This window comes from Oenanthe melanoleuca, chromosome 4A (genome assembly GCF_029582105.1).
Source record: "Oenanthe melanoleuca isolate GR-GAL-2019-014 chromosome 4A, OMel1.0, whole genome shotgun sequence".
In the NCBI taxonomy this organism is placed as follows: domain Eukaryota; kingdom Metazoa; phylum Chordata; class Aves; order Passeriformes; family Muscicapidae; genus Oenanthe; species Oenanthe melanoleuca.
This window is the reverse complement of record NC_079338.1, coordinates 1,602,212-1,627,856: the sequence shown is the minus strand read 5'-3', so window position 1 is coordinate 1,627,856 and position 25,645 is coordinate 1,602,212. Positions and strand designations below refer to the sequence as shown.

General features: G+C 49.7%; 1 protein-coding gene across 2 annotated transcripts; it reads right to left on the bottom strand.

Moving 5' to 3' along the window:
* Positions 1 to 251: 251 nt before the first annotated feature.
* Positions 252 to 23,553, bottom strand: LOC130253289 (pre-mRNA 3'-end-processing factor FIP1-like). Of its 2 annotated transcripts, none has more exons than XM_056491765.1 (16): positions 23,317 to 23,553; positions 21,004 to 21,043; positions 18,157 to 18,241; positions 16,948 to 17,054; positions 16,228 to 16,286; positions 15,101 to 15,211; positions 12,643 to 12,773; positions 11,921 to 12,045; positions 10,924 to 11,029; positions 9,756 to 9,954; positions 8,944 to 8,970; positions 8,361 to 8,418; positions 7,856 to 7,911; positions 6,795 to 6,999; positions 4,815 to 4,973; positions 252 to 1,509 (listed from the first exon to the last, which is right to left on the bottom strand). In XM_056491765.1, the coding sequence occupies exons 1-16, from the start codon at positions 23,330 to 23,332 to the stop codon at positions 1,377 to 1,379; spliced, it is 1,617 nt and encodes a 538-aa protein (XP_056347740.1). In that variant the 5' UTR covers positions 23,333 to 23,553; the 3' UTR covers positions 252 to 1,376. The 2 variants fall into 2 exon arrangements, with proteins under 2 accessions (XP_056347740.1, XP_056347739.1); XM_056491764.1 differs by lacking the exon at positions 23,317 to 23,553 and adding an exon at positions 21,693 to 22,098.
* Between the last annotated feature and the right edge of the window lie 2,092 nt (positions 23,554 to 25,645).

Below are 25,645 nucleotides of genomic sequence, written 5' to 3'. Positions count from 1 at the left end.
CTCAGTCCCCAGGAGTGGGCAGGGTGAACCCCAAACTGAGACACATCCCACACTCCCCTCCACACCTGGCTCTGTGCACACACATTCCCCAGGAGCTCAAGCACATTAAAAACCTCCATGAGAACCAAAACCCAGCAGCTCCAAACCCATCACTGCACTGGCAGTGTTGAACCCAAACCAAAGGGCTCTCCTGGCACAGGTTGGACACCTCCCAACACACTCAAAACTTCCAAGCTCACAATACCAAAAAATACAGAACATTTCAGAACCATATTATTTTAGGACAAATATTTCAGACAGTTTTAAATAACAAGTCAAAGGAAAAGGAGACATTGGTGGAGTCACATGAACAGAAGGGCAGGATCCTGAGGACCAGACAAAAACCCCTTAATATTATTTCCCACCCAAGAAACATCTCTGTTGCCCCTTCCCCAACCCCATTATTTTCATTAAGTCCAAAGAAACTCTGGAATTTGACTAAATTTATTTTGGGATCTAAGGGGAAGGAATGCATTGGACAGGAGTGTTGGTGATACCCAAATAGAAATGCCAACCCCAAGAGGGCAAACTGCTAACTGGGACCTGGTGTTCTCTACTGCACTCTAGGTTATTCAGTCAACTCTCAGTAAAAAAAGGAAATAAAATAGTTAAGTCAAAAGGAATGAAAGAGAAATTCATGCTCTTGCTATGGATCTTCACTGATTCCCCACACAGAGTGTAACATGACAGGACTACCTTTGCAAAGGATAAAAAAGGCAGTTTTGGAGTCTCTGCACACGCCCTCAGCAGCTTTTGGCCCCTGTGCCCACCTGGAGCAGAGCCTGCAGCTCCTCCTGACACACCCAGCTGGCCACAGAGAAATCACAAGCTGTTTGTGTAGCTAGAAAGAAATTTATTTGGGGATGAGACTTTTCACTACTGGACACCAGACTCTAAGCTGGCTCCCGGGATCTAAGTCACGCTGTTCTTTGGACAATAAACCTCAAGTTGCACTTACTGTCCTAGTTCTCAAAAAGGAATGATGATGACAAAAAGAACCAAGAACTATGACCTAATTGCATTAGTTTCAGCTGAAGCCATCTTCCATCAGAAACCATAGGATCTGATACACCAAAGTTCTCCCTAGGGATGGGGACGAGTAGAGTAGCTCAGTGCTGTGTAACTAGTACTGCTGTATTGTCTTGTATCAAAACCAAACAGAGAAAGGAAGTTGCAGGGCACGTGCAGCCTCGGCTCCCTGTGCCACGGCTCGCCCAGGCAGCCTCTTCCCTTGGAAAAAAGTAAAAAATAATCTTAAAAAAAAATCCCCCCCCAAGCAAAACATCACCAATGCCATGCTGGTTGCACAGGAGTGAGTTCCTGCTGGGGGCCCAGCCTCACTCCTTGGTGTCCTGCTCCTCGCCCTCCTGGGCGCCGTCCTCGCTCGCCTCCTTCTCCTCCTTGCTGCGCTTGTTCTTTTTGTGCTTGTGGCGCCGGTGGCTCTCGCCCTCCTCGCTCTCGTGCTGCTTCCTGGGGGACAGAGAGGGACATCAGGGACTGCCCAGGGACAGAGGGACATCAGGGACTGACCGGGACAGAGGGACATCAGGGACTGCCCGGGACAGAGGGACATGAGAGACTGACCGGGACAGAGGGACATGAGAGACTGACTAGGGACAGAGGGACATCAGGGACTGACCAGGACAGAGGGACATCAGGGACTGCCCAGGGACAGAGGGACATCAGAGACTGACTGGGACAGAGGGACATCAGGGACTGACCAGGGACAGAGGGACATGAGAGACTGCCCAGGACAGAGGGACATCAGGGACTGCCCAGGGACAGACGGACATGAGAGACTGCCCAGGGACAGACGGACATGAGAGACTGACCGGGACAGAGGGACATCAGGGACTGCCCAGGGACAGAGGGACATCAGGGCTGCCCAGGGACAGAGGGACATCAGGGACTGACCAGGGACAGAGGGACATGAGAGACTGACCGGGACAGAGGGACATCAGAGACTGACTGGGGACAGAGGGACATCAGGGACTGACCAGGGACAGAGGGACATCAGGGACTGACCAGGGACAGAGGAACATGAGAGACTGACCGGGACAGAGGGACATCAGGGACTGACCAGGGACAGAGGGACATGAGAGACTGACCGGGACAGCAGGGACTGCCCAGGAAGAGGGACATCAGGGACTGACCAGGGACAGAGGGACATCAGAGACTGCCCAGGGACAGAGGGACATCAGGGACTGCCCAGGACAGAGGGACATCAGAGACTGACCAGGGACAGAGGGACATCAGGGACTGACCAAGCACCAAGTGACATCAGACAGCCCTGCACAGCAGGGACCTGTGATGGGCACAGGGGCCTTGATCCCCACCCACGGGAGCCACCTCAGCAGTACTGAGGGCACAGTGGGAATTGCTGGGATTCAGCAGCACTGCCACAATGTCACTGCCACACAGCCACTGTCACACACTGCCATTGTCACACTGCTGCTGCCACACTGCCATTGTCACACTGTCACACACCGCCATTGCCACACACTGTCACACACTGCCACACAATACCACACTCTGCCACTGTCACTGTCACACTGCCACACTCTACCACAGCCACTCCTGGCAGTGTCCACAGGCAACACCTGCTGTTCTTCCACTCCTGAGTGAGCTCCAACAATTCTGACACAGCACCGAGCCTGGGAGGAGGAGGAGACCTAAACCTGAGCCTTGTTTGAACCTTTCACTGCCCTGATTGTGCTGGGGAAATCCCTGGACTGGGGGCAGCAAAGGGAGCAGTGGAGCAAGAGAAATGTGGGTTCTCATGGGAGGCAGATCCTGTTTCTGTTTCTGCTGACTCACACCTGACCTGGCTCTTTGCTGCCTTTGTGCTTTGGAACTCCTTTATCTCACCCAGTTTTCCACATGGGGGTGGCTAAGTGGGGATGTTTACCCAGGATTTCTGGGATGTGGGAGCAATCCCAGGCAGAAGAGGCCTGAGCAGACCCTGCCTGCCCTGAGCCTGTGCCCTGCCAGGAGCAGCTCTGCCTCCCCCCAGCAAAAGGGGCAGCTCTGGTTTGGCTCCTCCTCAGAGAAGATTTTCTGCTGCTTCTCTCACAGGTTCAAACTCTCAGGAGCTGACTGTGGTGTGAAGGTGGCAGAGTTAAAGCACAGCCCAGAGTGGCAGGAAGAAGCAGATAAATTTATCCCAGATAAACTGGGACTGTGCAGGGACAGCATCAGGTGCACAGACCAATTCTTAGCACAGCTGGAATTCCAGTTTAGCAGCAGACACAGAACTGGCCAAACCTGGCTGAAAAGCTCCTGGCTTCAAGTAATTTTCTGACCGGTTTAATAAATGGTTTCACAGTCATTAAAGACAAAAAAAAAAAAGGGGAAAAATAAAAGGCTGCTGCCTCTCCACAAAACACCTTCAGCCACCTCGTGGCAGATGTGTCAGTGGCTGCTGCTGGGCCATGTCCCTGTCCTTTAATGCTGAGAGCAGCGTCAGTGATTCCCTGCACACTGCTCTGTTGGCAGGAAGCTGGAAATGAAACCCTTTCATTTCATCTGCAGATGCCTCAAACAGGCTCAAAGCTCAGTGTGCCTCAAGCTACCAATCCCAGAATGGTTTGGCTTGGAGGGGACCATGGGCCTGGATACCTACAGTGAGGTATCTACTCCAAGGTTTCAATTCTGAGCAGAGCAGGCTGAGAAATAACCCTAAAGCCAATGACTTGTTTGTCTGATACCAGCTCAGCTTCCAGTTGTTCTGTATTCAATTTCTATTATGGTCTTAGTCTTTCTTCCTATCATTTTGCTTCCAACCCTTCAGCAATCAGTCCTTCCTAGAAAACTTACTCATCTCCTTAAGGATAAAAACTGCCTTTTCTTCCAGTCATTACATAGGAGTTTTTCTGATACCAGTTTCAAAATAAGGGTAATTACCTACAGAGCTGACAGGAACTTCACCTAAAGACAGAAGTTGAAGCATCAAGAGAAAAGAGCAAGAGCAAGTAATTATTGGGGTGTTGAAATGACACAGGACCTGAGCACAGGACCTGCCTCAGCCCAGAGAGCAGAGCTGCTGCTCTGCTGGGGACTGCTCTTCCAGGAGAACATCTGTTAAAAATCCACTTTCTGCAGAAAAGCTGTGTTGTCAGGACATGCTGCTCTGCCTCAGAAGTTTCACCTTGGTACAGACCATCCCCTCCTCACTATCAAGCTCTGGGCAAGAGCTCTGCTCCTCCTGCTCAATTCCTGAGTGCAGGCAGAAGGAAGTTCTTCACAGGAGTGACTGGGAAGTGGAATGGGCTGCCCAGGGAGCTGATGGAGTCACTGTCCCTGGAGATGTTTAAGGATAGGCTGGATGTGGCACCCAGTGCCATGGTCTGGGTCACAGCCTGGACTCCATCCTACAGCTCTTTCCCAACCTAATTAATTCTGTGAGCTCTGCCCTGGTGCTCAGGAGAAGCAGGACCAAAAGCTGATGCTTCTATCACAGCCTTGCACCTCCTTTGTGAGTGCTTTTGCTAAGATGGGAACTCTGCTGGGAGACTGAGCCGAGTTCAATTCCTCCTGAGATTGGACAGAGGGAGCTGGGACGGGTGGGGCTGGAATACACGGAATTAACCCAGCACTGAGTGACCTGCGGGAGGGTTTGTGTTTGCTGCTGTCAGAATCCCCCATCCCTCACTGACCTGCAGGGGGTTTGTGTTTGCTGCTGGCACTGACCTGCGGGAGGATTTGTGTTTGCTGCTGTCAGAATCCCCCATCCCTCACTGACCTGCAGGGGGTTTGTGTTTGCTGCTGGCACTGACCTGCGGGAGGATTTGTGTTTGCTGCTGTCGTCCTTGTCGCGGTGGCGCCGCTCGCGGTGCCGCTCCTCGCGCTCGCGGCTGCGGTCGCGGCTGCGCCGATAATCGCGCTCGAAGTCGTAGCTGCGCTCGCGGCTGTAGTAGCGGTAGCGCTCGTCGTCACTGCGGGGACAGGGACAGGGACAGTGGCACAGGGACAGGGACACAGGGACACTGGGCAGGGCTGCAGCCACTGCCACAGCAGCAGCTGTGCCTGTGACAGGAACACGGCACCGCGCGCTCCTCCCATCACTCTGGGCTTCCCATTCCCTCAGCACATACACCCCAGGAAACCTCCCAGCCTTTCTTTCTGTTCTGTTTTCTCCCCCAAATCCCCAAACTGTGAGCTCAGTTTCTGTCTGCCCCTCTCTACCGGCTGCTCAGTCCCCAGGAGTGGGCAGGGTGAACCCCAAACTGAGACACATCCCACACTCCCGTCCACACCTGGCTCTGTGCACACACATTCCCCAGGAGCTCAAGCACATTAAAAACCTCCATGAGAACCAAAACCCAGCAGCTCCAAACCCATCACTGCACTGGCAGTGTTGAACCCAAACCAAAGGGCTCTCCTGGCACAGGTTGGACACCTCCCAGCACACTCAAAACTTCCCAAGCTCACAGTACCAAAAAATACAGAACATTTCAGAACCATATTATTTTAGCACAAATATTTCAGACAGTTTTAAATAACAAGTCAAAGGAAAATGAGACATTGGTGGAGTCACGTGAACAGAAGGGCAGGATCCTGAGGACCAGACAAAAACCCCTCAAAATTATTTCCCCTGTTCTTCCCACCCAGAAACATCTCTTCACCCCTCAGACACTCCTGGGAACAGACTGGACAAATAAATGTCCAGGATCAATGAGCTGGGAGTGCCCCAAAGGCCACTTGTCCTGCTGTGACCTGCACCAGGGTGCTCCAGCACCACCCAGAAATGGCAGCAATGTGCTCAGGAGTGCTCATCCCAGCCCTTGGCTCCAGCATGGATCAGAAGTGGGGGAGTCTGAGCTCTTCCAATTTTAGCAAGTTTGTCTTCTGTTCTCATTCCTCCCCCCACATCCACAGTGCCCAAAAGTTTATAAAGGGAAAAAAAAAAAAATTAGGAGCACACTGCCCTGTTTGCTCCCTCTCTGGGCTGGAAGCTCCCCAGCAGAGGAAGCACCCTGTGCCAGGAATGCACATTCTGATCATGGTTTGAATGATTATTGGCATTTCTGAGCCTGGAGCCTGCTGCTGACTGAACACCAAAGGGTTTGGGAAGTCTCTGCAGCCCCAAGCCTCCTGTCCTTTCCCAAGTGCTGCCAGCTGAGGCCACAGCAGCTCCCACCAAGGTGGTCTCTGCAGTCCTGCTCCCATTTCCTGGCTGACTCCCAGGGAATGGCACTCCCAGCCCCACAGGAGAGCAGAGCAGAGCAGGCTGTTTGTCCTTTGATCTGACTGTGACATTCAGAAGACAAGAAGCAGCAGCTCCTGCAGCCAGAGCTTCACACCGAGCTGTGAAACACTGAGTAAACACAGAGGGGCTATTTCATGGAGAGCAAGAGGAACTGGTTCTGCTGGATTGAAACAAAAAAACCCAGACCCAGAGACAGGAAACCAGCCAGTGCCACAGCCCCTGTCTGTGCTGTATTGATCCACAGGAGCTCTTCCCCAGACACTGCAGAGAACTCAGTGGCTGCTCTGTCACCCAAAGCCTGGCCAGACCCGAGGTGTCCCAGGGGCAGCAGCAGCAGGGGCAGCAGCAGCAGGAGGAGGGGCAGCAGCAGCAGGAGGAGGGGCAGCAGCAGCAGGGGCAGCAGCAGCAGCAGCCGGGGCAGGGGCAGGGGCAGCAGCAGCAGCAGGGGCAGCAGCAGCAGGGGCAGAGCAGCAGCAGCAGGGGCAGCAGCAGCAGCAGGAGGGGCAGCAGCAGCAGGGGCAGCAGGGGCAGCGGGGGCAGCACTCACTTGTTGTACTCGCTGGTGGTGGGGGTGCGGTCGCGGTCCCGCTCGCGCTCCCTGTCCCGCTCCCGGTCCCTGTCCCGGTCCCGCTCCCGCCTGGAGCCCGAGTACTCCCAGTGGCCGCTGCTGGAACTGCTCGTGCCCTTGTCCACCGTGCTCACCCAGGGCGTGTGCGACGTGGAGATGGGGGGGTAGCTGATGAAACCTGAATCTGCAGCCAGAGAGCAGAACCCCGTCATCCAGAGCATCCAGCATCCTGTCCCTCCCTCCCAGAAATCCCCTCTGGCATCCAAGGGGACAATGGCCCAGCTCCCTGTGCCCTCCCCTTCACTGCCAGCAGTTTGCTAACAACAGGGAACATTTTTCTCTGAGGAAGGCATGAGAACAGGCATTTACAGGCACTGCAGTCTCTGTCAGCCCTGGGCTCTTGGTCACCTGTGCAAGGTCCCACCTCCCACCAGAAACCTTCTGCCCTAGAGTGGCACCTGGGGAGGGCCACTGAAGGATGTGGCCAGCTGGAGCAGCAAGGCTGTATCCCAAAGCAGTGCCACATCTGGCAGCAATCCTCCCCTGCCACTCTCCAACCCTGCCCTGCAGAACTCCCTGAGCTCCCACTGCTCAGCACAGCCACTCCCAGCTGGGCACTGCAGGACTAGGGGAGAACTGGAGCTGCAGCAGGGAGGGCAATCTGCTGAAATCCTGGCACTGCCTCTCCATCACAGAACACAGGAGATGGTGCCTGTAGGCAAGGGAGAGGGTGAAGCTCCAGCAGGAGTTGTGGATGGTTGTGCTAATCCCTGAGTGAGGATGAGCTCGTGTGTGTGCAAACAGAACATTGCTGAGGCACTGGGGAAGCTCCTCTGTGCTGGGTGACCTGAGCCTGCACCACACCTGCACAGCACTCAGTGCTCCAAACCCAGCCTGTGCTCCTGGCTGGGACTGTCTGGGCCACAGCAAGACCCTGGAGCTGCAGCAGCCATGGTGAGTGCCAGCCTCAGGAAAGCCTGGGCTGCCAAGAACCAGGGAAGAGAGAGAGCAGCAGTTGGATGTGTCCTGCTAGTGCTCACCTGCAGAGTTGTAGCCAAAGGGAGGTGGCTGCCTGTTGTTGTAGCTGGCTGGCTGCCTTTGGGAGAGAAAAGGGGGTGAGTTACTGACATCAGGGACCCCCACAGCTCTGGCTGTGCTGCAGCTCCAGCCTGTTCTTCCTGGAGGTCTCTGGAGCATTCCTTTGGGAATCCCACTACCAGAAGTGCTCACAGGTTTTGTCACAGCTTCCAAACCTGCCATGATCCCAGTGCTTGCCCTGGGAAAGCACCAGTGCTCACAAACTACCTGCAGTAACAAATCATGCCATCAACTCCTCTAGGCTTTACCTAGATTTTATTGGCTCCTTCCTGTGCCCTGAATATGACAAATCCAGGTGAATGCACAGAGGATTCCTGACAGACTCTGCTCTCTCTCCCCACCCCAAGAGCAGACCATGCATCCCCAGCACTGATTCTGGACCTCTCCTCCCTTCCTCCCTCCAGGGGAGCTGCTCCCATGTGTGATCTTACCCAGGTGTGGTCTTACCCATCCAAGGTTGGGATGAGGAGAGCTGGTGGTGGTGCCAGAGGGGGTGGGAACAACCCTAGACACAGAAGGGTAAATCAGCACCAAGACCTTGCAGCTTCACAAGTGCTGTTCACAATTAAAAACCATTAAAGCACCTTTTTACTCGAAACAAGGCCCTGTTTAAAACAGAATCATTTTCCTTCAGGGTAGGATCTCCTCCCCAAATTCACACCCAAAAGCTCTGTTAGTTTTGTAGGGATATGGGAAGAAAAACAAAGCAAAAACTACTTTATATCTTGGTTTATAAATACTGAACATAAGATTTATCAGGGAGTAACAATTAACTCTTACAGCCCTATGGCTGAATCTTGAGATTCAGACAGGTTGCATTCTGATCAGAATATAAGAACCAAGTGATTCTGACCTACAGATTTATGTCAGAAGATAAACAGCTCAGGTTCAATGCTCAGTTGCAGTTTATTAATCTCAAATTAACTGTGCTCTAAACTGCTGCCATCTTACTTCATGTTACTTAGACCAAATGCTCTGGATCCTGTGTGATCAAAATTACTGCTGTTATTAAGAACAAGGTAACACCTACCTGGAATTGGACCTGGAGGTGGCAGGCCTGTGGAAATAAGCAGGGAAAACAAGTGAGGAAAACAGAGAAAGTGTGGCCTCCCACACTTCATGGACTCTGTACCTCAAGCTAAACCTCAAAGCACAATTTTGAATAAATCTCACATACTGGAGCAAACAGAGCAGCAGAAAAACTGGTGCTACCAAGTGGGGATTAGCCTCCAAATGATATAATTTTCCCAAATGATGATCTCTTTAGCTTTATAATTTAAAATGCTGCTGTTCCCTTACACTGGGGAACTCCTTTTCTGAGTGTGAAAGCACAAGGAATTGATTCAGAACAACTGAAGGAGCTGGAGAGGAGAACCTGCTGCAGGTTCCAGTGCGTCCATCTCCATTTTGCCAAGCATTTTAATCCAAGGCAGCAGGAAAAGCTGCCATGGAGAAGTTACCAGGGAAAAGAACCTGAGAGTGCTGCAGTGAATCAGTGCATGAGGTGCTGCTGGTGCCTTCTCCAGGAGAAACCCAGAGTGTGACCCCCCATTTCAGCAGAAGCAACAGTTCTCAGCTTCCTCCAGAGAAACAGGAACCTGCTTCTTGACTTTTATCAATAAAGCAAATGGATCAGCAGCACTGGAAGGTTCCCTCAGGGAAACAAAGCCCAGAGGGTTTTTCCTGAGCCATTTTTAAGCATTCAGGGCAAACATTAAACAGAGATGATGGAGACTGAACAAAGCCTGGCCAGGATCTGCTCCCTGAGCGCTCACCCCTCCCACAGCACTGAACCTGCACACCTGGGACACCCCCAGCCCCACTCCAGGGGGGGACACGTACCTGGAGGGTGCAGGGGAGGAGGAACAGAAGTCACTGGAGGAGGAGGGTGCAGGAAGTGAGGAGGAGGAGGCCCGGCGAGCGGCGGGGGCGGCGGCCCGGCGGGCGGAGCGAAGGGCTGCTGCTGGGGAGGCTGCTGGGGCTGCGAGGGCTGCTGGGGCTGCTGGGGGGGCTGGGGCTTGCTGCCGTGGTCTCCCAGCACCTTAGGGGGCACAGCAATGAGAAAAGAGAGTTTTAATCCCTGTGCTCCTGCAGCAGGGCCCTCACAGTGCTGGCAGCATCACCACCACAGGGCTGTGGCCATGGCTGAAGAGTGAAAAGGCAGCACAGTGAGCTGAAGTGCAGCTGGCAGTGCCTGTGAGGGGGGAACAGCAAACAACCCTTCCCAGCAAATTCTGTCTCTCAGGCAAACTCTGGAAAACTGACTACTAAAAAAATAAACACACAACCATAGAGGAAAAACCCAAGGGATTTGGCCCAGGAAAGGGAAGGTTCCATGTTTAGGTTTTTCTGGCAAGTTATCAGTGCTGGCAGGAGGAAGGTGGTTAAGAGCAGGGGTTTGGCAGATGGTCCTCAGACCCTGCAGCTTCCTGCCTAGGAACCAACCAGCACATTGTGGTCATACACTGGGCAGGCAAGCCCAGAACTGAGACCAGCTTTAAACTCAGGCTTTCATTCCTTACAAGGGACAAGATCCAGTAACACAAGCCCAGGCTCAGTCTGAGGTGTGGCTGCACCAACTGCTTTGAGAATAAATGTTACACTAAAGTACAGAGAAACAGCAGCCCCAGGTACCAACCCTTCACTGCAGATGTGAAGATTCCAACCCCAGGGGAAGGGGAAGGGGAAGGATCCACAGAACAGATTCCCAGCTACACACTCCTAGCTTTGGGAGAGGTACTGATGAAAGAACTCAGGCTTCTCCATTCCAAAGGGAAGATTGGTCTTTAAAGGACAAATCTGGCTTCTATCAAGACCAAGCTTTTAACCCAGAAACAGAGCCCGTATCAGGGAATGATCCACGCACACACCTCACACAGGGTCCAGGTTTCACCTGCTGCTCTGCAGGTATGAACTGAGACACAGGAGGCCAGGACCACACAGACTGCTGCCCAGGGCTCACAGAAGTGCAGTAACAGCAGCAGTTTGCCAAGGCAGCAGAGAGCTTTACCTGGATGGGGTTCTCCTCCGAGGCGTGCTTATCCCGGCGTCTGCCCTCCACCCTGCGGATGGTGCCTGCCTGGCCCCCGATCACATCAATGGTGCCACCCAGCTTCCTGGGACAGAGCACAGGCATCTGTTCAGCCCCACAAGCACCACAAGGAGCAGTTTTCCCTGCTGTCAGCAGATTTCTTTCATGCCTTCTTTCCCATCAGGGAAACATCTCTCAAATTGGTAGGAGAAGCCCATTTTGGGCTCTCTGAGCACCCAGAGTGATCCAAAGAACCAGGAGGAATAGGTGTAAAAACAGGGATTACACACCAGGACAGAAATGCCTCCAAAGTGCTCAAATCCAACAGACTGAACTTGGAGCTCAGAGTTGGTTCCCAGACAAGGGGTAAAGCTGGGATGCAAGGCTGCTCTCTGCAAAGCAGGTGTGCAAAAGCTGTTTTGTGAATGAAGCAACAGAAACACCCCGAGCCCAAAGCTCTGGCTCGTCTGGTGTGTTCTTCTGAAGCTTTTGATAAAAGCCCATTGATCTGCTAAGGGCCAAGTGGTTTCCCCAGCAGAGGCTGCCCCTCAGAGTGACTCAGTTGTTTTACCACATCCAGCAGCATCACACACAGGCTCAGGAACCAACAGCTCCTCTTATCCTCTGCCAACTCGTAATCCACTTCCACTTGAGGAGGCAAAGATTAACATCGTGGGAGTAGGAATAAACCAAGCAAGCACAAGCAATGTCAGCAGTGTGAGTGAGCCCTCAAAGCTGAGGTGTTTGCTGGCTCCTTCCAGTCCCAGAGATGTGCCCATCAGCTGGGATCCAGGGTTCCCTCCCTGCACCAAGGAGGGGTAATGGGCAGACAGGGCTGGCACTGCTGGAGGTGACACTGAATGAGTGACCACAGCAGCTTCCTGCCAAGTAAAAGCTGCTCTTTGAAGCTTGAGGAGACTCAGATGTGGCCCAGGTGTTCCCAGGTGCCCCTATGAAAAACATGCTCCTCTCTTACCTGTTGGGAGGAGGCCCAGCCTTCATTCGTCCTCCCACCAGAGCCAAGAAGTCTGTTTTGAACTCTGTTTTGATGATGTTGTTTTCCACTTCTTTTTCAGCATTGCCTGTTCTTCCCTGCTGGACCTAAGGAAGGTAACAGGTAACACACAGGTGTTGTGCCCTTCTTTCAACTGAATGGAGCAGCACAGATCAACCCTCAGCAAAAGAAAAGGAACAATCACAGCAACCTTCTTCAGTCAAGGTACAGCCATTTCTGTCAGCTAGTCACCATTCCAGCCTCAGCTGCTGTCCCTGTCTCCCATCAGAAGTCCTGTCAGGAGTTTATTAAACTCTTATCATTTCCCATGGAATCACTAAGTCAAAACTGGAATGGGCAATACCTGCAGTACTGACAATTTGGCTGAAGTTCTGGTGGCCACCATGGACTCCTGCAAGGCTGATGGCCCAGCTCCATCCCCATACAAGTCAACTGGAAATTCACTCCAGTCTTGCTGCAGCAGTTGTTCAAACCTGCCAGGCTGAGGGAACTATTCCTTTCTCACAGAAAAGATTTTCAACAGAGATTGAATCTTTAAAGATTCATTTTTGTATTTCTCCTTGCTGAAAGGACACAGAACAGCTCAGGACTGAGGTTTATCCTGCTCTGACACCCTCATCTCTGTGACTCCAAACACAGTCCCACTTCCCTGGAGGCAGAAGCAGGAGCCACAGGTCACCCACCGTGATCTTGTTCTCAGTGCTGATGGGAGGAGCAGGGTCCAGCCCCAGCTGAAGCCGCCGCTGCTTTTCACAATAAGCTTTCCATGTTTCTTCATTGAATCCATAATTAAAGTAATCAGAAAGATCAGCACCTGGCAGAGGGAGCAGGAGTTAACACAGAGCTTCTGCACACTTGCATTCTCAAGCTGTCCTTTAACTGCTTCCATAAAGGGTTAAGGCAACACAAGTTTTCCAGAGATCCCAGCTTGTGCCTTTCCCTTATTTCCCAAGTTTGCATTACCAAACAGAAAGCTGGGGGTGCCACAGAGGAGACACTGCTGCACCTTGGGTGGGAGGGGGACATGGCCTGGGCAGCACTGGGACCCCTGGGGGACACAGCACAGCACTGGGGACACACAGCACAGCAGAGGGACACACAGCACAGCAGAGGGGACACAGAGGGACACACAGCACAGCAGAGGGACACACAGCACAGCAGAGGGACACACACTGGGACACACAGCACAGCACCTCCACAGGCCATTGGGAGCTCCCTGCAATCACTTATTCACCAGCCTGATTTTTTCAGGCTGGTTTCTTCCAATTGTCCACAAGAGCAGAGTGCTGGGCACAGCACAGGAGTGACAGTTCCAGCCCCCACCACAAAATGGGGTGCAGCCACAGAACCTTTTCCTGGCAGAACTTAGCCCACACATTCTCCTGCTGACTATCAGTGCCTTTGCTGTTTTGGTGGAGATTCTGGGGCTCACTCATTTTGTGAAAGGCAGCTGAAGTGGAAGGTTTTTATTGATGCACCCCAGACTACACAAGTAATTACAGCTCATCACAACCCTAATTAGCCATCCCAGAGTGTTATCTCCCACTGCCAGTCTCCTGTGCAATGTGCTAATTCAGCACAAGCACTTCTGAATAACACAGGTGACCACAAACTGCTTGCCAGGAAAGCAGAGATGCAGAGGGGCAATCCCAGCTGCAGGAATTCCAGGAGCTCCCCTCCCACCTCCCAGCACTACAAAGCAACTCCTGCCCTGCTGAGGTGTCCCTCAAACATCCCCCACACAAAGATATTCCCACACAGACCAACTCCAAAACAAAGAGCTGCTACAAGGGCTGAGCTTGGTTTAGCTGTGAGGTCTAAGCACTGAGGTTTATCTCCTGGGCTGGACACTCTTCCTGCTGTACCACTCAAACTGCATCCACACACACTCAGCAACTCAACATTCACTTGTTGATTTTATCAGCCTCTGCTTCAGACCTCTATCAGTTCTTCCACACAGGATTTCTCCTTCCACTCCCTCACTCAGACATACCAATCTGCTGAACAATTAACTGTAAAGGATATCAACTTGAAAGGCTGTTGAGTAATGAGCTACTTGCTATCTAAAATAAACTTACAGACCACACAGCTCTGCAGAAATCTTCCCTCTATTGCATTCCAACACTGTTTTAGGGCCAGCTGGCTCTATTTTGGTCCAGGGATGTCAGCATGGCCACAACCATGTCCATGCTTTATCTTTGAACTTCACTCTAACTCATTTTCTTCCCATTCCCCTCTGTCTCACTTGGCACTCAAGGAGAAATCCCTGCAGAAGAAAAGCTTCTGTTCCATTCTGCCTGCACTATCTGCAGGGTGCTTCAGTGCTGGTTTGGTACCTGGACATGCCCATGGAGCTTTCAGCACTGGAGTGGCTTCATGTGGGCAAGAGACACCCAGACCACAGCACAGGCAACCTCAGGAAAGCTCTACTTACTCAGCACAGCAATATTGCTGAAAGATAAATAAAATACAGGGCTGGCAGGGAGAAAAATGATGGCTGAGAAAAGGCAAGTGGACTTTTTGTTTTGGTTGACATTTAATCAGAGCACATTTTATGAGAGCAGCACAGCAAAAATTTGGATGTCTAGTTCCTTCAATTACTTTTGTATCAGAAGAAAAACAGCAGCTGATTTGTAGCATCCTACAGCTGTAAGAGGAGAAATCTCCCTCACACAAATAAGTGTGGGCAGCCCCAGGACCCAAATGAGGAGGGACCACAGGGACAACTCTGGGCTTGGCCTGGGGACACAGAACTCCTGCACAGGGAGAGGAAAACAAATAACACCCAAATCCTGACCCCACTCAGCTGCCTTTAAGGCCAAGCATTATTGGATTGGTATCAGTGCAATGTTCTGGACAAGCAGGGAATTAATAAAATAGACCATTTAAAAAAAAATAGCTGCTTCCTTCAGGGGAGTTCAATTACTAGAATAAATGCAACCCAATTTTACATAGAGCATGGCTTGCTCAATCAGTAAATGCCATTGATTGTCTAGCCAGGCAGCAGAGGCTGAGCAACACACTTTGTTCCAGCTTCCCTGTTCCCTGGCAACAATAAATGGACAGAAATTACATGTGAAAATAAAGAGACACAAGGAGAACTGCAGAAAATATTTACCACAAGGAACTGTGAGGCCTCACCTGGCTTCCTCCATGGTTTGTCTTCAAATGAATCCAAATCCACTTCTATCACAGGCAATCCATTTATATTCCCTGCAGCATCCAAGTCAATACCTTTGGGCTGCAGCTTGGCTTTGGGGAGAGAGGGACTGTTACAACTTTTAATGCAATGCCTTTAATCCACTCATTTGCTCAGCAAATTATTCCAGCAAAAACAAAGCACTGCAGTGAATTAATCACCAGCTTTACAGCAGGCAGGTAACCACAATCAGCTTTTTAATAAAAAGGACTCCAGTCACTCCATAAACAAACAGGGTGTGCAGCACCTGCAGCTGAACAGCAGAGAAGCAAATTCAACCCAGATTGGTACTACAGACAGAGCAAATCATTAGGACATGCATGAAATTTACCCCAAATGAAAACAAATTATTTTTCTCCCCAGGCAAAGTATTTGTTTTCCCCTCCCAAGACAGACACATTTTCTCATAACAAGAGACTTTTTCAGGATCAGTCTTTACTGGACGAATAGGAGTCTGCAAAAATTAGTCAGGTACAGAATGTACAAGGGGAATTTGTTCTTATTTTCTCAATCAGAAGATAATTCATTTGGATAAAGCAATTAGTGGAAGGGAGCAGATGAAACCCATGAAAGGACAGTCTCACATATGTGGAAGGACAGAATCCAAGACAATTTACAGTAGAAACTAAACTGAATGGTGGGGAAAATTTCAGCAGCCCAATAAGCACAGCTGATACTCAAGGCCAGAGTTTGTTTCTTTTAGAATTTTACACTGCAAGTAGTTCAGGACACTGAGTTCCAGTCCTTTCCAGGGCTGCAATGCTCAGCCCCAACAATATATTTTAGAAATATTCTGAGTTTTACTACAAAAGTATCAATCAATACTTTTTTTTTTTTCTAGTTGAAACAGAATTATAATCACCTTGCTCAGTGATGGGTAAATAAATCATTGCATCCTGTCCCCTCAGACTCTGCTGGGAGCACTGGTTTTTAAGAAATGCACTTCCTACTCCTAGTTTGCACTAATTTTTTTATCCTTTTAAACAGAGCAAAATTTGCAGCTGCTGCAGCTGTCAGTGCCAGGTAGGTGAAATATTGCAAAGGTGAAGGATAAAAATAACAGCAATACCTGAAGCTGATGCTCCATAGCCTCTACCCGTTTTTAAGTTTAGATTCATAGGAGTTCCCCTATTGGAAAAGAATCACTACATTGGCATTTGAACAAATTACTTGGCTAAGGATTCTCATGCAAAATATATTCAAGCCCTGACACCCTTCAGGAGATGCTTTATTTCACCTGGGTTTGCTATTCAGAGTCATCCATCAGAGTGAAAGCACCTCTACAACAAGAGAAGGAAATTATCCATAAAGTGGAAAAATTAAGAGTATGCAGCAAAGCACAGGTAAGTTGCTTGTGTAAGAGGAAAGCTGCTAGCAGCAAGCAAAAGTGCTGTCTTACTGTTTTTATTCAGTGCACATTAGGCAGAGCTGTAAAAAATATAATTTCCTGCTTCTCAAATGCAGCCTCGCCTTTCTGAGCCACAGAAAATCAGACAGCTGGAAATTAGTAAATTCACAGCTTATGCAAATTCTTAGCAACACAGATTTTGCTTCTGGAAGTTTTCACAGATGAGTTAAATAGAACTTCCCACCTTTGATTCTGCCCAGGGAGCTCAGGAATTAGTGAGTTAATTTTCCAGCAGCAGCCCCACGATCACCATTCCCATTTTCCAGATGGATTCACAGCTGCCCATCAGCTCCTGAGCCCACTGTGGTGTTCTGCTCTCAGCTCATCCCCTCCCACCCCAACATGCTGGGACCCCTCAGAGCCACAGCCAGCAGTACCCACATGTAGGATGGTGCTCCTGTCTTGATGTTGCCAATGGTGACCTTCACGTCGTCGTCATCGCTGTCACTGTCACTGTCATCCTCATCATCCTCACCACTGGGAAGGGCCTGCAACAGCACAGGCACACAGCAGCTCAGCAAGGCACACAACTGACAATTCTGCAGCACTGCCCAATCTCTGCAAGATTCCTGAACAGCCTTCAACAATAACAGGCAGCTGCCCACAGAGAAACTCCTGCATCCTTGGAAAATTTGGCCCTACATGAAATTTGGGGTATTATTTGAGAGCCTGGGGAAGGTTTAGCTCAGTTCTAAGAATTTCACTATGTCTCTCAGCTCCTCTGCCCCACTCTTTTTCAGAGCTGGGGGCTTTTCTGACACACCTCCTTCACCAGGGCCATGGTCAAAAGTACACAACCACAAGTGAGAACCACCAAAATACATTTTCACCAGGCTTCACCTAAGAACCTCAAGGTAAATATTCTCTCACCACAACTTCTGTGGTAAGGAGCTGCTGAGGAGTTTGGTTTAGCTGATTTAGCACAATCAGCCCCCAGGTCACTTCACTTTACAGATTTGACTCCAGTGCAATCCCAGCACTGGGGAAATAGAAATCTTCCAGATCTGCAGCAAGTGCAGTTTTGTGAGAAGCACGAGCTGAATTAACAGCTCACCTTGCATGAGGAAGGGGTCCCTCACCCTCCCTCCTTTTGCACAGCACGTGGGTCTGTCAGAACCCTGCATGAACCCTCTTGATGTGGCAGAAAACAAACCCATCAAAGAGCCCAGGAGAGGAGGGGAGGAGCAACCCTCCTCCTCCTCCTATGTCAGCACTGAGCCACCAGACTGCATTCTAAAAGGTCTGAGCCTGAACCCAAACTGATTCCCAGAACCTTGGGCTTTCCATCCCAATGTTTCCCATATTTTACAGTTCCTTGAGAAGTCACACTGAATGCTGAGCTGGAACACATCATGCTCTGCTTTTCCTACCAGACTGCAGCACCAGAGACCCTGATCTGCCTCCTGAGAGGGTGTGAGGGTGTGTTCCCTCCCCACAACACAAGGCAGAGTGACAAGACAAGGTTGTGCTGGAGCTGCTTTGGGAATGGCTGGCAGCACATCCCAACACTGCAAATACCAAGTGTTTGCAGTGCCAGGATTTTCAGACTCCCTGTTTGTCCCCAGGAGAAGCACAGAAATCCCCACGTACGTGCTGGGACATCTCCCTGTCCTCGTTGTTGACAGGCCTGCTCTCCTGGGGGGCATCCTGCAGAGGGTGAGCAGATTCTGTGTGTCTGGAGAAGGGGACAGAGAAAACAAAGTGACCATGACACAGGAGAGAAAATGGACAAGCCCAGCCTAGAGGGTCAACTACAACCAGTTCTAAAGCCTTTTCCCAGGTAACTTTCACACAATGCTTTATTCTTCTTGTGCTGGCATTTGCTCAACTACCTGACAAAAAAATCCATCCTCCTGGCTTGGCTTTGCTTTTGCTGGGAAGAATCACTTTCACACATCCAGAGAGCACCTGACAGCACTCAACAGCTCAGTGGCAGCTGGCTCAGCTCGGATTTGGCACAATCACAACTGATAAGAATAAGACCATAATAAGCAAAATTTCACCTCCTCCTTAAGGATGCTAATAATTACACATTCATTTAGTCAGCAGCAAAGGCATCTGTCCCAGAGAAATTAAGGAAAAAGTGATTTTAGTGTTTCTACAAATAGTTTACAGTAAGTAGTTAAAATTCCAAAAGGGAAAGTCAGATAATTTTGCAGCCATTCTTCTCACTCATTACAAATTAGACCTGATGAAACAATGGTCAGGTTTGGATTTACCTCCAGTTTAAAGAGTTTGTACAAATGTTAAGATTGTTCATTGCACTGGCCAAGCAAGAGAGTGGAATTGATGTAAACATACTAGAAAAGATTGTGCCAAGTGTTACAGAACTGAAATACAGACAGCTCATTTGTCTCTAATGTCATAGATAAAATTTCAAAATAATTCTGATATTTTTCAAGAGAGACAATCAGAACAGCCCAGGCCAATCCAATTCTCCATCAGTGCTTTGTGGAGATGCTGCTATTAATTTAAAAATCCCATGTCAGACAACAAACATCCACAGGTTTGTCTTCAAAAAGGAACAGGCAACATCTCATAGAACCCAAACACTGATCAGGCCAAAGCCACCTCAGAGTGACCACCCAAGAAAGGCAAAACAACATAACAGTTACTGAGTGCAAAACAAAGAGCAAACAGTCTGAGCATAACTGAAGCCCCATTTTGGGGAAGTCCCATATGCAAAGAAATTCATCAGGCTGAGATCAAAAAGAGGGCTGAAGGTTGGGCAGCTGATCAAGCACAGGTCCCATGGGTGCCAAGTTCCTGATGTGACACCTGCTCACACTTCCAGGTGTAAAGGCAGCCCAGATGTCAGAGGGAAAATCAGCTCCCAGTATTTCCATGCTGCAGACACAGGCTGTGACATGAGGGCCACAGCATGGACCATGGAGAAAATAAAACCTCTCTGATGGATCCAAAACCTTTTTGCCCAATCCAAGCATTGGCCTCCACCCCTGAATCTCCTCAGAACTCTGAGATGACTGTGTTCAGGGAGAGTGACAAGTGTTACCTTCAGCTGAAAGTCACATGAAACATCTGTGGGTGTGCATTAAAATGCATGAACTGGAGTTCAGGGAGACTCTTGGGAAGCAGGAGCCTTTCCCTAACCTCTCTGACAGGTCCCCAGCAACATCTGGGCACAGAAAAACATGGCAGAGATTTCACTTCTCCAGAATGCCAGCACAGTCCTGGGCACTGCTGACAGCACAGCATCCTGCTGGTATCTAACACATCCCTCAGGATTGGGAATGTCAGTGATGCTGCATCCCAAGCTCTGCACATTTCTGCTTCCTGGCTGGGACAAACACTCCAGACAAGCCAGCAGTGCATCCCTGGAGCTGCAGCTGCTGACAGCAGAGCAAACAAAGAGTCATTTTTCTTAAAACACCCCATAGCTCTTCATTTAGGTACATTCTCATTGTGCAACAAAGAAATATGGAGAAAAAAAATAAAAAGAGGGAAAAAAATGAAGCCAGCATGGCCACTAATATTCTTCCTTCCTGCATTTTGCAGTTATTGGAGACAGTTGCTGGAAATTCAGAGTTTTAGTCCTGCTTGTAAAGTAAAATTACATTCAGATGAATGTGACAAGGAGCAGCAGATTTATGTAAAGCAGCTGTAAATTTCTGTCTAAAAGTTGTTCCTCCTCACAGAGCTCACTTGATGTTTTTGGGTAACAATTTACCATGTTTTTTACCACTTGTTTATTTGAAGAGTTTTCCTACTCCTTAAGCACAGAAGTAGGACAGTGTCTGTAACAACCCCAACATTCCAGACCCTGAACCCACAATGACAATAAACACTAAACTGAACTTTGGAAGGGGCTGAACACACACAAGCCCAGTGAAAACCAAGCCTTCTGAAAAATGTTCCATTTAAAATGGCAAACAGGTAATCCTGAGCTGAGACCAAGCTCTGCTGGTGCAAAACACACAGCTATAAATATAACCCAGGAGAGACTATGCCTTCCACACACAGAAAGCCAAACTGATTATTGGTTTTACCTCCAAGTCTTATCCACACTACTTGAGAGATCTCACAGAGAATCTCAAGATTTTAACCCAAGCTCAAGGTTTTTACCTTTCCCAGACTAAAGCACAGTTTTACCAATGCCAAGTCAGCACAAAGCCAATCCTCATCAGGGCACCATTTTTCCCAGGGAATTAAACTGGAAAATAGATCTGGTTTGGAACTAATTCCTGAGAGGGAAAAAAAAAAAGGGCTGAAAGCTCTAAATCAAACCAGTCCACTCATCCAGTTCAGCTTCCACATCCATAAATGTGGAAAGCTGGGGATGATCCCATGGGATGGGCAAAGGCCAGGCTGCTGTTGCTGGCAGTAGCACTGCTCCAAAGCATTCACAGAGCTCTGCTCAACAAGGCTCAATCTTTACACCATGTATTGTCATAAGGAATAAACAGCCTCAGGACTCACCCAGAAATTGGTCCATCTTCTTGCTTACCAGTGGTGTCATCTGCAAAAAACAGTAAGAACAAAGGAATTATTCAAGTGAAAGGAAAAAAGCTGAATTCCAGCACAAAAGGCATCACAGGTAGAGAAATACCCAGTGGTGCCAAGGCACTATAACCCCAATGCTCTCTCTTCAGCAAAGTTCAACAAGAAATGGAACAACTAAAAATAAACCCAACCCAACAAACACCAGCTATCTGCAGAGGTGATGTCTCACATTAACCAAATACAAAATATAAATCTCAAGTCTCAGAGAAGAGAGACAGGAACTGAAGGTCTTTATACAGAATTTCAATTCTATATAAAAGAAGAAGAAACATAAAAGCATTCATGTGGAAAGCCTATGGGGAGGACAAAGACGTTTCAATAGAATCCCGTGGTTGATGCCGGCCACATCCCAGCCCCGTTAGCTCGGGGGCTCCCACGGTTTGGGCGATCAGCGAATGAAACTCTTCACAAAGCACCGCGTTCGGCTCCCTTAGCAGCAGCGTTACCGCTGAAAGGACAATAACACACCCCGCCCCGCACAGCCGCTGCTCAGGGAGGCCGCGGGAGCCTCAGCGGGCCCAGCCGGGTCTGTGCGGGGCCGGTGGAGCGGGGCCGGTCCGTCCCGCGGGCCCCGCAGCCGGGGGCGGCCCTGAGGCGGTACCTACCCCCGTACAGCCAGTGCTCCTCGTCCTCCTCCGCCTCCAGCGGCGCCGCGCCCGTCACGGCGCCGGCGGCCGGCGGCTCCAGCTCGGTGGCCATGGCGGGAGGAGGAGGAGCGGCGGCGGCCCCGCTCGGCTCCCGCCGGACCCGGGCGCGGCGCTCGGGCGGGGGCTCGGCGGCCGCGCTACGGCGCCGCCATTGCTCCTTCTATGGCGGGAGGGAGGGGAGAGACCCCCCCGGCCCGGAGCCGCCCGCGCTGTCCCGCCGGGCCCTAACGCCGCCGGCCTGGCCGAGCCCCGGAGCCCCAACGCCGGGCCCGAACGCCGCCGGCCTGGCCGAGCCCCGGAGCCCCAACGCCGGGCCCGAACGCCGAGCGCCGCCGGGCCCCGCTGCCGCTCGCCCGCCAAACCCGCCCCGCCGGCCCCGCGCGCATGCGCCGCCAGGGGGGAGCGCGGGCTGCCCGCCGAGCCTCCCTGCAGCGGGATTTTCATCTTTCATCTTCCCGGGATTTTCATCTTTCATCTTCCCGGGATTTTCACCTTTCCGGGAGTTTCATCTTCCCGGGAGTTTCGCCTCTCTCCTCTCTCCGGCAGTCTGAGCGCCGCGGAGCAGAGCCCGAGCGGGCGCCGGGAGTCCCGCGGGGTTCCCTGAGGGAAAGGCCGTGAGGGAGCGATGGACGCTCCGGTCACTGCTCCGAGCAGCCGGGACACGGCCAGGTCTGGCTGGGAGGGGCTGGCACCTGCCGGGTGTGGCTGGGAATGCTCAATGGCACAGCCTGGAGGTGCAGAGTCTGAGGCTCCTAATGCAGCATCACCCTCTCCTCTGTGTGGTAATTGATAAATGATTCGTGCTAATCATAGCAGTTTGGGAGTTTGTATAAACCAGAATACTTAAAATAAGAAAAGAACGTGGACCTAGATAAAGGGAAATATATGATTAAACCCACTCTGTTTATATCCCCCTGTTATGAATATTGTGTATATCAGTTTGTAAAAGAACAAAAAGAGGGGTTTTCCATAGTCTGAAAGGTTTGATTTCCTGCCTTTGTGTGATCAATCACAAACTCTCTGCTAAAGATCAGCTTCCCACTTCTGTTTTTTATCCACCAAGACCAGATGGTTCCATGACCAATTATCCCAAGAGCTGTCCCACGGAAGTTTGGAAGTTTCTTTGAGCACCACTGCTCACCTTGCAGAATTATTACAACAAAACAAAAACAATTATTGATTACTACAAGGAAAACCATCCTATAAAAAGGAGCTGCAAACCAGGTTTGGTGGAAGTGTGACCCCTCACATTTTCCCCAGTGCTGTGCTGCTCTGTCTATATACAATAAAGCAATCTAAATTTTGCTGAATATCGAGACTTTGTTTCTCATTTATAACATCCTTCAGAGCTCCAAGTCCATCAGTGCCACAGGGAAACTCAGAGCAAGCTGATTTTCAGCACTGATGCTCACAAAAACTATAGAGGATCCTGAAGCAGGTTACCTGTTCCATGCACTAAACAGTGCCAGAAAAATCCCAGTTAAAATGTTCCCTCTCCACCCTGTGGTTCTGCTGTGTCTCTCCATTCCTGCTCCCTGTGCCCTGCTGGACCCCACCCTGGGAATGCTGAATGAATACTCACCGTAAGAACTGGACATCCAAAAATCACCAGGAGCTGATGAAATCCCTGGTGATGCCTGTGGATCCAGGTTAACTCTCCAGAGGTGGGAAAGTGCTGCTCACCAGCAAGTCTCAACAGTGGCTTTCCATTTTCCACTGTTTTCCATTTACAACCAAACCCAGAATTCCTTTTGACTTTTGCTGCTCAGTTCAGACACTTCAATGTCAAAAAGTCCAAGGGGATCCCAGTAGAAACTGTCTGGAGAACCAGTAGTTTTCAATTATTCCTCTAGGCTTTCACACCATATAATGTGCAGTGCATACAGATCAGTCATCACCTTTTGATTAGTATTTGCCTTTAAATTTTAAATTCTTATTAGTCTGAGAGCTACTGTAATTCCTCTTTCCAATTTTATTACCTATCCCATGGGACCAGCTCTGTTGTTAAGAAGTGTTACTTTTCTAGCCAAAAATCTCAGGTTATATTTGTTATCACTGAATACAAATATACAAACCTATTTCCTACAGAAATTTTAATTTACTGCTCAAGAAAGGCTACTATAGATCATAAGGTTTACATAAAGAATGTGAAATAAAATGTGAATATATTGAAAGCATCATTATCCAAACACATTCAGTGATGAGAGAAAATGTAGAATTCAGCAGTTTAGCCCAGACCCAAATCTGCTGTTTGCATGTATATAAAATAAACAGATGTAAATCAACCAAGTCCAGGTAGATTTGATCTCCCAGATAAACCAAAACAAGGAAAATACTGATTGAGTCAGATGAAGAAATAATAGAAATATTTAAAGCAGGTCAGGGACTAAGTAAGTAAAAGGGCATTTAGAAAATCATAAGCAAAATTCAGGCATCAATCTGGGAACATTTTAATAAACTCATTTGTGTTAATTTTGCAGATTGAATCAGCCTGTGGCAAACACTTCTTACAGGAAGACTGGGAACACAAATACAAGGAGAACTGGAGGACTGGGAGGACACAGTAATGGAAATATTGAGAGATTCACCAGTACAAAGTGTCAGATGCTGAGTCTGGACTGATAATGTATAAATTGTATAAACTACAAGTGGCTGAAGAGAAATAGCCTCAGATTTATCACAGAACAGCTATGGAGCAGGAACACAATACAGCCACTAAGGAGACAAATGTGACCCTTTAGATTTAATGGATCACATTCTTGTCACACAAGAGAGGGAACTATCAACACTGAAATAAATACATGCCTTGGCTAAGAGTCACTAACTGGAATATTGTTCCTGGTCACTCCTATTCAAGGTAAATTAATTTCAATAAATGCAAGCAGGATGAACAGAAACAGAACTTGGCTTTTGAGAGAAGGCTAACATTTAATTTGGTCTAAGAAAGGAAGGGTTTAAGTCTCTCCAAGCTTCACTAGAAAAATAAACTGAGCTAGAACAGTCACAGCATTATAAATACACTGGCACAGACAGCACAGCAAAGCTGCTCTACCAACAGGTCTGAGACTGTCTTCCAATAGAGTCAGGGCCAAATCCCAAATATCCTTAACACAGGCCTCTGCTGCTAAGTCTGGGCAATTACATCTCCTAAAGCCCCCGAGGGGATTGACTCCTGACTCAGCCCCTCATCCCTGTTCTGGCTGAACATCCCAGGAACATTCCCTGCCAACATCCAGCATCAGCTCCCTGCTCCAGGCAGCCCTGCTGCTCCTGGGTTTGCCCAAAACAACTTCCAACACAAACACTGCACGTGCCCCTGTCAGGAATGTGAGCTTTTCCCTCAGGGATGAGCCGAAGGCTTTAGTTTCAAGTCCTGCTTTCACAGCCCCAAAGCCAGGCTGGTCACACACACAAAGGGCTGCCTTGTGCAAGGCAGGGATTTGCTCACCCCACATTGTCCCTGCTCCCTGTGAGGTGGGAGAAAACCTCTCCTGCAGGGAGAGATTCCTTCAGGAAATCCTTACAGGGGAGGGTCTGTGAGCCACCAACCAAACCATGGAATTGTTCAGGCTGGCAAAGACTTTGGAGATCCCCAAGTGCAGCCATCAAGCAGCAGCAGCACAGTCACCACTAAAACACAGCTACGTGTTTTTCAACACCTCCAGGGATGGGGAGTCCAGCTCTGTCCTGGCAGGAAGGTGGAGCACCAGGAAAACCAGACAGGATGAGCCTTCTGCAGTTTTCATCTTTGGAAATCCTCCCTAAGCTTTCCAAGGCTTGTTCTCTGAGCCAGCCAAGGCTGCAGCAGGTGTGGCTCAGACACTGCTGCCATCCCACTCAAACACCTCTGCAGGGAAAGACGCAGAAATTTTCTCTTTTTTTTTTTTTTTTTTCATAAACACATTGCACTA